General features: G+C 39.0%; 1 protein-coding gene and 1 long non-coding RNA gene across 3 annotated transcripts in view; one reads left to right on the top strand and one right to left on the bottom strand.

Moving 5' to 3' along the window:
• The window catches only part of LOC107313504, a 37927-nt gene that overhangs the window by 19985 nt on the left and 4623 nt on the right, over positions 1-13319 (top strand). The gene's annotated exons all lie outside the window — the stretch shown is intronic.
• On the bottom strand, positions 3764-6768 carry LOC107313501 (interleukin-8-like). The gene is made up of 4 exons (XM_015861821.2): positions 6641-6768; positions 6074-6209; positions 5230-5313; positions 3764-4635 (listed from the first exon to the last, which is right to left on the bottom strand). Exons 1-4 carry the CDS (start codon positions 6702-6704, stop codon positions 4605-4607), a joined length of 315 nt encoding a protein of 104 aa, XP_015717307.1. The 5' UTR covers positions 6705-6768; the 3' UTR covers positions 3764-4604.

Below are 13319 nucleotides of genomic sequence, written 5' to 3'. Positions count from 1 at the left end.
AGGAATCCCTGGATCACTTCCCTTTTACATAAAAAGCTGACTTATTTTTTCTTTCTTTCCTTCATTTCTATATATTCATCTGTTATTTTTCTAAATCCAAGTCTTCTTAACATGTATCTCATCTCTAATGTTTGATGAGGGCTGTGAAACCCTTTCAAAAAGGCAATTCAACTAGAACTGCAGGATTTTCCAGTCTGTGTGCTAGTTGTCATCTTACAAGAACTTGCAGTGCATGAAAGACTTCCTGCACCAAAATTTCAACACTTGAACAAATTAGATTAATATTATTATGTCCATTTGTTTTTCTCCCTAACATTCTGCAGATAAAATAATTACAGGTGTTTAAAACAGAAGAAGAATAAAAGTCTTGAGTGAAATATCTCGAGCACTAAGTATGTATTTTTTTGCTCACTGGGATATTGAGATATTCTTATTTTTGTGAGGAGAGAAGGGTGATCTCAAGAAAAGAAACTGGAGCAAAATGTGATCTGATAAAATACAGCATCCATATGAAGTAATGTCAGTACTTTTATAAAATTAATAAAGGAATTGGTTTTGAAAGGGGATCTGCAAAATGAGAGCCTTGATACTGTATGGAGGGAAATTACCATTTGTCTTGGACATAATAGTGTTTACCTTTTTGTCATCAGGGAGCAGGACAACATTTGTGATATGTTAGCTGAGATCAGTAATTAACAAGAACCTGGCTCAGTGTGTCAATGTGAGTTGCTCTGCCTGCAGTGGAGACACATCACATAACCTGCTCAGTTCATAACACAGACTTGTAAACAACTCCTTAAGAAATTACTGTATCTTGACAACATAGTATTTTCTTTATGTTGTATGGTTATTTTCTATGCCTTTATATAGTGATCAGTTACAGAAATTGTGATCAGCCAGAGAAAAGGCATTCTTTGATAGAATAATTCTATAAGCTCCAAGAGTTAAACAGTTATCCCCACAGCTTCCCAGGATGCAGTCATACTGGGCAGACTGTCTGCCCAGAACTTTGTGCAAAGAACACTGCACAGTTGACAGAGCAGAACAAGTCTCACCTCTGCTGTTGGAAGAGAACTTTTCGGAGTTATGGATGAAACTGCCATGGCTAGCTGCCCTTCAGATTGTACTTCAGGCCTTTCATCTGATTCCCCCTGGTATTTTCAATTATAATTCTTAGTAACTTTGTTTCATAAATTTTGAGGGGAGTGTTACTATACATGGTGAATGCTATGGTTCATTTGCAATACATGCGTCCATAATGAAACAAAATAACGTGGTCTTTCTACAGTCTTCTTTTAGGAGGACTTTAGAAGTCAAACTTTTTTGTCAAACAAGTTGCTATTTCCATGGGATGTTAAGGAAGTGTATGCAAACTGTATACTTGTACTTGTTAACATCATTTCTAAGGCCTTCAGTCACATGGAAATATTGCCAGTGATCTGACATTTTATAAACCTGCAATAGCCCAAAGGAAGAAAACAGTATTTTGAGCAATAACTAAAGCCAGGGAGCAGAGCTGGACACCTGCTCCTTAAAAGACAAGGCAACAAAAGGGACTCCACAGCCAGCAGGGAAGACTGTCACCAGTCAGTTCAACCAGGAATCAGGCACCCCAGCAGGTGTCTCAGTGATGATGCACGTCCAAGTCCAAGCCAGAACATGAGGCCTTGAGTCACTGGCTGGATGAACAGGGTCCACAACCAGGAACAGGCATGGCAGGGGCTAAGCTGGAGAGCAACACTTTCAGAACATAGAAAGAGAATGAGCTTAAATAAAGTTCCTGGGCCTGTGGGCAGGTGAATGGGTGGAGGACCTAGGTGGGAGCATTAAGGCTTACAGGTGCCCTCTGGACACTGACATCTCCCAGCTTAACAGCTTATCTTGATCTAGTAGTAGCTGATTACAAACACTGTGACTATACTAGACTGTAAGACCGTTTTAATTCACAGTCTTTTTTCTAAATTTTACCCTGATAACATGTTTCATCTGCATCTGAAGAAGACCTTATCATTCAGATGTTTAGCAGAAGCCCAGAAAAGGATTTCAGTGTACACAGGCAGCAGCAATAACCAGAGAAAAAACATAAGTGAAATTTAGTAGGATGGAAGTTGACTGAACAGCAGCACGATGCACGCACTAGATTTTATCATCCAGTACAATCCAGGACACATTTGTCTGTGTCCCTAACAACATTCTGATTTGAAATGGACTGTGCATGTTTCATGTTTATTTTCTTTTGTACAGATATGCAAAAGGAGGTAGTTAAAGGAAACTGGCTGAATTATGTCTCAACATAAAAATATTTTACTAGGAGAATTAGTCCTTTAATGGCTTCAGAGTTAGTACTGGCAAAGCAGAAACAACACAGAAGTACAGCCCAGGCTTGACAAAGGTAATCATCAAGTTAGAAGAGCTGCAGTGCTTCTCTTGGTTTGTGGGGATCTGAGAATTAGAACCATATTTCAGTGAGAAGTGTTATTTATTCCTAAGAAAGGCCTCTTGTAATTTCATGCTGAACAGAAATATATTTCTGTAATATTTCTAGCCAGCTTCTGAATCACTTTTCACTTATGGAGAAGGAAGGGATATGGTTCAGTTTGCGCAAAGGCTCTACTTAAGGTTCTAAGAGTAAGCTACTGCTGAAATTTTGGACAGAAGTGTTAAGAGACATGCCTTGACCATGATTCAGCTGCCAGTAACTTGACTGGAATTTTACTTGTGACAAAAGCCGTGCACATACTGCTTTACCAATGTTTCCAGTAAAACTGGTCCTAAACCCTTAAGATACACACATGATTTCATGGCTGTTTTTTTGAAGTCTTTCTTCCTCACCTCTTCTTGCCTCACACTAATTAACGGGGGGAAGCCAGCTTGTAAAAATCATCCAGAAACCAGAAATGTTATTGCTGTAAAGCAAATTTGAGCAAAACCTGGCCCCATGCTAAATTCTACCCTCTTTATGTCTTGAAGATGAAATCTAGCAGTCTGTAATGCACTGGGATGGGGGCAGAGATTGGAGTGGAGGCAAAGTGTGGTAGGGATAGTTGTCGTATTGCACAAGAACTTGCTCAAACAGTAATAGAAACTCCCTTTTTATCTTCTTACTCCATGAGCAAACATACACTGTTTGTGCAGAATATGGAGTGGCTCCTATTAGGAAAAGGTCAAAGAAGAATAGATATCTAAACAGTTGCTCAAGTTTCCCATTTTCTCAAGTGTTTGCTTCTGGTATTCTAGCCTTTTCAGTGTAAATCACTGTGTCACAGAGATATATAGCCTTACAATCATAGCTCATTCCTTATGGTATCTTCATTTCTCCCATTATAATCCTTCCTTTTCCCTGGAATTTCAAAGGGTGCTCACTGGCTTCATTACAGTTTATCAGGTATGAATGATTACAGTAAGTTAATTAGAAACCTGGTTCTGTGCCAGAACCACAGCTGACATGCTGTTTTACACTGCTACTGTGACTGGGGTTTTTGTGACTCATCATTGTTTGTTCATTACTTTCTGCCCATGGGTTTTATCACCCAGTTCTCTGAAAAAAATTAAGTCTAGCAAGAAAAGAGGAGGAAAGTTGACCACTTCTGTATTTTTTCCTACTGAAAATTGTCTGCACGCACTGCGGGCAAGAATTCCCTGATGTCCTTATCAGTCCCCACAACTCAACCTCCACTTGACCTTGTGAGATGCTTTTATGTGATACAGAAGGAAAGTAAACATATCCTCTTATGTCAATAAGGAAATTAATAGCACATGACACTGAAGTAAAAACATTTACAAAAACATTTATTAGGTAACTAAACAAAGATGTTTTCCATAAATAAATAGGTAACAAAAGCATGAAAACTTCAATATTTTCCATAAATAAATATATAATGAACACATAAAAACATCAATGTTTCCCATAAATAAATAAATAATGAAAGCATGAAGACCATCTGCATTCTTGTGATTAATAAATTAATTAATATTAGAGATGCAAAAAATATCTAATAGAATTCAAATGAATCAAGTGCCCTTTTTGTAACCAAAAGATGCCATTAAAACATATGTTTATAGCTTCACAGCAATAATTCACAGTAAATAATACCTTGAAAATGATGGCTCCAAAACTGATACCTCAGATTTGTGGGTTACTGACCCTGAAAGCCCCCTTTTTCTAGTCTGCAGCCCACATGAGAAGCAGTGACCTGAATAGAGTTGATGCATCAGCACATTGCTGGAGAAAAGGAGTTGTTGGGCAGTTTCTAAACAATTAACAAAAAGGGAAGACATCTTTTAGAGAAAGACCTGCAGAGAGTGCACTGCATTGATCCTGCCGTGGCTAGCAAAAATGACTCCAGATCATCTCCGTCTCCTTTCACAAGCCTTTCTTTTCTTGCCTACTTTTTCTGATTTCAGTGTTTTTTCTCCTGTATGACACTTCTTTAAAAGACTTAAACTACAGTTGTCAATTAACTGCAAAAAGAGAGGAGATATTTTCTAGACAATGATGAAAGTATGAATGTAGGAGGCAGGAGGAAATGAGCTGCTGGGAGCGGAATGGTGGTGTCTCCCACTTCTGACTTCCTGGAGGAGGTAGGATGTTTTTGTTCTTTGCTTTAGGATGCAGTATTGTTCTTGGCGTCTGCCCTATGAAGAAAATGGAAAAGAAGAAGATTAAAACTAATTGAACAAGTCTCACTTGTTGAAATTGCATAAAATCAGCCACAAAGAATTTGTGCTCTGTCCAAATCCCTTAAAAGCCATTACATAAAAATGAAAAGGGACGTTAGTATGCAGTCACCTCTTCATGAGTATTTAGTAACTCAGTGGACCTCAGTGGTTTGATCCTTTGCTTAACACCTCTTAGGCCTGATTTTCACCCACACACCTAAATACTATTCTTTTTGAAAAAGTTATTGTTGCTTTTAGCCATTGCATGCAAGAAAAAAACAGTCAGTGTCTGAATTTCCAGAGGACTGAGCACTAGAGCTTAGGTTTTCAATATCCTTGCACCTTATGAAAGTTGTAGCTAGCATTCTCATGGGATGTGTGGCACGCTAGGAGTCTGAACATAATGCTATAGTTAAAGTACAAAGCAAGTATTTTCTCTGGTTAATAAAGTTCCTGATAGCAATTTCCTGATGAGACAGAATTGTGAACAGTTTATGCAGTGGCTGTTTTCTAGCTTATTCAAAATACTGCTCTTCAATAATTTGTGCCCACAGAGAAGAAAATACTCACTTGTCCAGAATTGCCTTGATGATCAGCTTCACCCAGGGAGCAGTGGGATCCAGACACACTTCTCTGCCATCTTTCAGAGTAGCTCTACATCAGAGAAAAATAAGGAAGGCAAAAGGTCTGTTTAGTGAATTTCTTCTCCTTAGGCATTTTCCCTTTTTTTCTTGCAACATCCGGGTTCTCTAGATATACACTGATTTGTTCTCCCTTAATTTAAATTGCTATCAGTTGGGGCTGTAGCCTAATACATACTTCCTCTTTTTTCATGTATTCCTATGCCTGTCATGGATAGATTAAACTATCTGCTGGACTCACTGTTTTCAGAACTGCTTCTTTTTTTTCAGATAGCTTTGTTTGTATTTGTGGTGGTGTTTAATCGAGGAGCCATATGTTTCCATCTTGATTCAGAAACTGTACTGCCAAGTTCATAGGAATTTTGCCACAGTAAGATTTCTGTGACTTCTATGCTAATAGTCATTTTTCCACTGACTTCAGTAGAAGTGTGATCATAAAATGCGTGTCTTGATAAATTGCTCAATGCAGCTCAATGGCTTTAGTTCTCTCTCTTTATGCCAGAGGAATTCCGAGTTTTAGATTTATTTACTTGTTTGATGAGTGCAGGTTTGTGCTGAAATATTTCATGCAGTATTTAAGTACGGAGTTACAGAAATAATGCAACATATGACACATGTTAAGTCACTTGTAGGGACATCATGCATTGCTGTCCTGCATTCTGATTAGCCAGGTCTGCTGTCTTGAATCTTTTAGAGAACGCTTACATCATCCCTAATGCAAAATCTGTTTCCCTTTTGGTGAGTAGCAGGCAGGATTTTGTAACAATGCTTACATGACTTCCACGTCCTTGCAGTGAGGTCCGCTAGGGGTGAGGTTCACATTTTGAATGAACTTGGGATGGATGAACTTGGAATGAGTCTCTATGCACTGGCATCGGAGTTCAATCGCTGAACGTGCCTGAGCAATACCTGTAAAACAAGGAGAAAAAAACCTACAGGTAATGTATGGGCTATTTGCCCAGGAAATACATGTCCTTTTCTTAGAGTATTAGAAATAATTTTTAGGAGTCAGACGACTTGAAAAATTTTCCTTCACCAATTCTGTTGGGCTGCCCAATAGCTGTCACTGTACAAAACCAGTTTTAATAGCAGCTAGTGGTATAAGGAAATGCAAAATGATAATGACTGAGCACCAGCAATTTTATTACTCTGCTTCTATTTCGCTAATCTTTGTACCTGGCTACTTCAGATGAATTTACATGGATTTACTCTTTCTACTGTGAAGTAAAATCTAGCCCCACATAGAGTTATTTGCTGCACTTTAAGACAGCGTAATATCTTCCCCCATCAACATCCACACGGTCAATTAGTTCTAAGGGTTTTAGGAAGGATTTCTTTACCTTTTGCTCCAGTCATTGAGATCAGGAGAAGAGCCATGACAGCAGCTACAGCTTTGCCCATCATTTTTCAAGTGTTTCTTCTGTGTGTCGCCCGAGTTTGGTGGTAAGCGTGGTAAGTGGCTGTGCTCTGGTACCTGCCTTGATTATATACTGTCCTGAACCCCCTGCATCATGTGTGGGTCATACCACTGGAAACTCCTGAACCTGTAATGTTCTATTGGAGAATGAGTCACGGGGGTATGGGCAAACCCCTTTCCCTCAATGATCATGAACTTGCTTTTCATAAGCAGGAAGCACTTTGTTAATTGAAGAGTGATAAAAACATAGAATATGTACAAAAGAGCCCTTTATTTAGATTTGTGTACTCTGTATTTTCCTGTGTAGAACCCTTGTAAATGTTCTTTTCCATACCTTTGTAATTTTGTAATTATTATGCAACTTTCCCTTTGCAACTTTTTTGCCTATGATCTGCGACTTTCCAAGTGTGTCTTTGAACTTTGGGGTGTTGTTTCTTTTGCTGTGCATGTGAGTGGTTCTTGTTCATTTGTTTACATTATTATTGTTGGGAGAACTGTTAGAACTAGAAACTACAGTTTTGTAGATATGAGAGATACTAGAACTGGAATTTAGTAAGTTCTCCTACACCTTACATACAATGACATTTTAAAAATGTTTATTTTCTGAGAGGACTTGTGTTACCTTTTAGTATAGTGAAATTTAACATCACTGAAATAAGCAACAAAATACAGATTGTTTTTGGAGTGCACTGAGCATTTTGAATTTGGGTAGAGGAGAATTCCGAAGGGTTCTGTAGGATTCTCACTCTGATGTTAGTGAGACATTTTTTGCAAATTTAAATTTGGCCTTGTAAAATAGAGTGTTCTTAATGATAAAATTAAAGGAAAGATGAAAATGTGGAGGAGAATTATTCAGATAGTCAAATACATACAAGCATTTGTATTAATTATAGAAAATAATACTATAACATAAACATAAGATTGTAGGGTTTTAATACATAATGGAACCCTGTTAATGTTTTTCTGCCTGGTAGTGGAGACAGTTAAAGGAATAAAACATAGAATGAAATAGGAATGAATATATGTTTATTGTTCTCCAACTCGCCATGAAGAACACAGAGATTTAAGTATGCAAAGTTGAATTCTTAATATTTTTATATGTATCAGTGTCTGTATTTATACAAACATATATAGATAATGGATGTGTTCTGAATAGTAGCCATATAAGATGTGTAGACATGGAATTAAGCATCTTTTCTCTTCTGCAAACTTTCATCTTATAGTGAACATAGCTGGATTAGGTAACATAAGCACCTAAGCACTTAATAACAGCTTGTCAAACCTAAGGTCTGCCTAATGAGTATCCTCTCTTCAACCTCAACCATGGCCATAGGCATATGTCTGGGATTATGAAAGAAAAGGTCTAATGTTTAAGACTTATCCCTATTACAGTCCCATGTTACGCCTGGTTTGATGCCTTCTCACTCTTTTGTTGGAGAACAGCAGTTAGCAATTGATCCTTATAACTAATTTCAAACTCTTTTGTAATTCCATAGTCCTCTATCATATCTCCTCCAGACGATCTCTTGAAACAAAATGATGTTCTGTTGCCTGTTGCAGCATAGATTGGGTTATTCTTTCTTATATCTGGGTTTTTTTTTTTGTTCCTTGATATACTATTCCCATGAATAGCCATCAGTCTACAGAAATGTGAACTAAGATATCAATAGAAATATCTTCTGGTCTATAGACAGGTAGAAAATGGAAGTATGAATGGCATTGCCTATAGGGCGTAGACCTCTTCCAAATAAACCCAATAAACTGTTCTTTGTGTTTAATTTCATCAAAGTTTTTAATTAACTGAAAGATAAACACCAGATAGTGAGAAAGCAGAAATAACATTTCCATAAAACAAAACAAGCAGTAAGTTTTACACAAAGGGCACATGCAGTACAGAAGCAATAAGATTATCTCCAAGTTAATGAAAAACCTAGATGTCATACATCTTCCCTGTATAATATCATGATTGCAGTGTAACAACTCTTGAAACACAGCAGTGAGAGCAACTGAGAGGAGGATTCTGGAGCCTGTGTTTTAAATCGTAATTTAAAAATCAAAGACAGAAAACCAAGAGGTAGTGAGTAAAGTCGGCTTCAGAAAATGCTGAACCAGCAAATGGAAAACTCCTTTTGTGGTTACAAGGAGAAGTCAGAAAAGATAAACCATAAATGAAAAAATCACATGTATTATTGTAAACTCTTGTGGTTGGGGTAAAAAGAAAAAAAAGAGGGGTTGTTTCTTCAGTTCATTTCTGAGCTTCTACTTTTGGAATTGTGAGGCAGCTGAAGACGTGACTTACAACTACTGAACTTTCAAAGCGTAATGTCTCTGATGGAAAGGAGTAATTCCCAAGCCTTACATGTGAATGTTATAAACGACATGCACAGTCTCTAGCTACATAAATGTTTTCTTTGTCATAGGTTTTATCACTTGTTGGTGATAAGGTATCTGAGAAGTGTATGACATGTACAAATGCAGTCTAGAGACTAATATCCTACAGCTGACTTCTAACAGTGATGTGCAGCAGTGAAGCCCCTGCCCAAGTGGTGTGACAAACTGGCCATGTTAGATTATTTTGAATCATTCCGCAGGTGCTGCTTGAGGCTTAAATGTAGCTAATTTCATTAGTGAAGGCTTCCTCATCTGTTTTCCTATGTCATAGCAAAAGGTAGGAAAGTGCTTAAGTGAAAAAAATGAGTTCCTCAGATTATTTCCTCGATGCTTCTCCCTAGCCTTCCCCATCCGGTGAGTGACTTGGAACTTCACTTTTCTTTATATAACTGAAATCAATGGGGAATTTCTTTCTTCTGCTGTTCCTCCAGCACTGCTTTGACCTCATTGCCTTCAGCAGTTCCTTACCAGTGTCTTTAGAAATCCTGCCTATATGCCCGATCCAGACATTAAAGGTCAATTGGAAGTAGCTGAATAGCTGAGTCAGTAAATGTGCTAACTCCTTCCTTAAAAGAGTAGTCAGTTCAGCAAGAAAGGCTAGCGCTGCTTCAGATGTGCATTTCCTTCAGGAAAATTCTTCCTCTTATTTTCTCACACTTTTGTAACCCCATATGTAAAATCTATGCATATGTGTGACCTGCGAAGGGAAAATGTGTCAGCTTTTTTGAATCCTTGTCTGTCAGTCCACTTTTTTTTTTCTTTTGGCTATGAGACACTCTCTGCTGTTAACCTTCCTTAGGCAACTTGACTGATTTGCGTGGTCCAAACAGAGAATTTCCTTTTAGTTATATATACCAGAGTTATGTGTCTTGTTCCCCTATTTCTTACATAGATAGAGACCAATAAAAAAGAAGGCCAAACCAAGATGTTAAGTTTGCCAGCTGTCACAATAATTACTTTTATATGAAAGGTATAGAATAAATGAGAGAATAGTGAATGGGAGAATAGTGTGTTTCCTAAAACAATCTTCTGCTGGGCAGGTGTCGCAAAGGTCACTGTGTGAGTGATTTAACAAATAAGTATCGTTTGGGTATGAAGTTGCACAAAGCCTTATGAGAAGGAAGAGAGGCAAAGCTCTGCTGTGCTACTTCCTCACCGCACAGGAGGTGATGATCCCTATTCCTGTATTTTCCGTGCGGTCCCGTGATGCTTGCTGCAGAGAACAATTGCAACACCTACATTGGTGAATAGTTCTTTCCTTCCACCGATGATGAAATCTGTTTTGGAGACAGAGGAAAGCTTTCAAGTTCCGTCTTGACAGGGCTCGGCACATGGATCTCCCTGCAGCAGAATTGAGTGCTCCAGCAGTAGACAACTATGTAACACATCCGAAACTACTGCTGCTGCTCCTTGCTCTGCAAATAAAAATCATCTCTCTCTCTCTCCCTCCTCTACATTTTCTGCTGTGCTTGCTTGGTTTCTCTTTGCTCATCTTGCTAGCTGTTCTGGATCCTAGTACAATGCATTTATTATACCACCGTTCTGAAATCCACTGGTGACAATGTTGAGCACTGATTCAGCAAAGTTCCTCAGCCTCAGTCAGAACCTCTAGCTGACTCAGAATTTTGTAGTTTTCAAAAGTCCATAATAATCCAAAATTGCAGTCCTTTCTGTGCCCTATGGCCTATTCACAGTATAATCAAAAGCCAAATAAGTTTTGATGGAAAATGTGTCTGTATACTCCTGGGGTTTTCCCGTGTCTGTGGTAACTGCATAGGAAATGAAGTCACCTCAATAAAAGGAAGCAGAATTGAAACAAAATAAAACAAAACCCACAAAAAATGAACAACAAAACAAAAACTGAAGGGCGGAATGCTGCTTAACCAATGATCAGAATATTCATGCTACCCAATTTACAGCTACTTTTTCAAAACAAAACTGCACTAGTTACATTACTTAAAAAATAATAATTTCAGTGGTAGTATTACTCGGGCTTCCCAGAATTTCAGCCAGTATCACCATATGTTGTATTTCCTATTAGGAATTATTTTTCACCATTATGTTTAAGTAAATGAACACTTATTGCAATATGAGTAAAATAATTTTTCAAACAAATATTTTATTTAGTGTGGCAAACTATGACTTCTAGACAGAAACAGTTGTTGAGAACAAAGATAGAGACAGTAAAATATGTGTGAGTGCCATTTGCTCCTGTTCTCAAACACACTCACTTACTTCTTGGCCTACCTTTTGAAAGTTTCTATTCTCCCAGCTGTGCCAAGACTAGATTTATTTATTTATTTTTCTAGATAGCCCTGATCTACTTACGTGAGAAGGATGAAATAATGATTTTTTTTTAACTTACTATGTTTTCAAGACTATTGCTAGTTAGATTCGCAGGCAAGGCATAATTACTTAGCTGGTGCCACACATGCATTGCAGGTCTAATTGTTTGTCTACAATAAGTGAAAATCACGGAAGTCATACATCTACACTGGATCTAATTGCAAAGAGAACAAGGTCCTGAACTCAGATGTAGAAAGATGATGGGAGGTAAGACAGCTACTAGAAGACAGAAAAGGTGTGTTGGCTTCAAATTCCAATGTGCGAATCATTCTGGCATTATTTCCAATGTTTCAGCCATATGGAGGAAAAATTAGTATGAGCAAGAGAGAGAAAGAGCTTACATGTATTCTTCTTGCCTGCACTTGAGAGAACAAACAGTGAAATTCACTGTGAATTCACAGTAAACAGTGAAAACAGTGAAAGACAGAAAATATGGAGTGGAAGGGAACCACATTTTACTCATCTGCATTTTACTCATGGGCCCATCCTCATGGTGTGGGAAGCTGGCTCCTTGTGGGAATGATCTGAGAGAAAGTGCTCTTGACGTTGCTGTCAAACAACCCGATCATCCTGGAACCTCAACAATCCGGGGGAGAGAGACACAGCCATGGATGCCATGGAGTCTTCTCACAATTTACTGCTGTGTTACATGGCTTATACACCAGCATGGCTTTCATGCATGCGCCCCGTACACTCAGTATGCAACCCCCCACACACGTGACCCTTCCCACTCCCAGAGTCCTCCCTTGCATAAATCATGTCATCACAGGGCATCTGGCAAAGCACTTCTTCATATCCCCATTCCATGGTTCCACTTCAGCTGCTTCAGCTCTTGTTATCTTAGCTGTTCTTTACTCAGGCCTATCCCTTGACCTTGCTCCACAACATGCCTGATTGGAGGCCTGAACAGATTAAGCACATCCTAAGGAATCTGCTCCTTCTTTGTATCAGAAATAGTGTTGCTAGCAGGAGCATGGAAGTGATCATCCCTCTCTACTCAGCACTGGTGAGGCTGCACATTGAATACTGTGTTGAATTTTAAGCCTTTCTCTACAAGAAAGACACTGAGGTCCTGGGGCATGTTCAGAGAAGGGCAGTGAAGCTGGTGGGGGGTCTGGAGCACAAGTCTTATGAGAAGCAGCTGAGGGAGCTGTGATTGTTCAGTCTAGAGAAGAGGATGCTCATGGGTGACCTTATCTCTCTCTACAACCACCTGAAGGGAGGTTGTGGTGAGGTGGGAGTTGGCCTCTTCTCCCATGTAACTATCAGTAGGACTAGAGGGAATGGCCTCAAGTTGCACCAGGGGAGATTCAGGTTGGATGTTAGGAAATACTTCTCTGAGAGAGTGGTCAGGCACTGGAATGGGCTTCCGGGGAGATGGTGGTGTCCCTGGAGTTGATCAAGAACCATGGAAAGATGCTGTCTTGAGAGACATAGTTTAGTGGGAAATACTGGTGATAGGTGGATAGTTGAACTGGATGACCTCAGAGGTCTTTTCCAACCTTGGTGATTCTATGATTCTAGTGCAGCCCCCGCAGAAACCTTAGCTGAGTCAGGAAGGTAGTTCTGACCCAGGAATCGATTTCTGCTGGTTTAGTTACAGGTTCTGTTTAAATATTTGCCTTGCTGAGTGCATGGAATCATTTTGGTAGATTAACAGTTTGTGTTTGCTCTGTTCCATGGTATGTTGATTTCCAGTATTTGCTGCGGAAGAGATTGCTTTCCCCTGTTAACAAGTAAAAATAAGGACTTGCACTGCTGTTACACTTGGGTATTCTAATTGCTTCTGCAGTTGGTACAGACACTGGGCAGGACTCAGCAATGTCAGCTAGGATGGGAACAGACCCTTGGTCTCTACCCAGACA

The sequence above is a fragment of the Coturnix japonica genome, chromosome 4 (assembly GCF_001577835.2).
Source record: "Coturnix japonica isolate 7356 chromosome 4, Coturnix japonica 2.1, whole genome shotgun sequence".
Classification (NCBI taxonomy): Eukaryota; Metazoa; Chordata; class Aves; order Galliformes; family Phasianidae; genus Coturnix; species Coturnix japonica.
Note: the sequence above shows the minus strand (reverse complement) of the source record. Positions and strands in the feature narration are given on the sequence as shown.

What these genes read in the sequence shown, in the direction of transcription:
- LOC107313501 (XM_015861821.2), bottom strand. Translation starts at nt 6,704, where the DNA reads ATGATGGGCAAAGCTGTAGCTGCTGTCATGGCTCTTCTCCTGATCTCA. An exon ending in CTCAATGACTGGAGCAAAAG is followed by an intron (nt 6,210 to 6,640) that starts GTAAAGAAATCC and finishes CTTGTTTTACAG; the next exon opens with GTATTGCTCAGGCACGTTCA. An exon ending in TGCAAGGACGTGGAAGTCAT is followed by an intron (nt 5,314 to 6,073) that starts GTAAGCATTGTT and finishes TCTCTGATGTAG; the next exon opens with AGCTACTCTGAAAGATGGCA.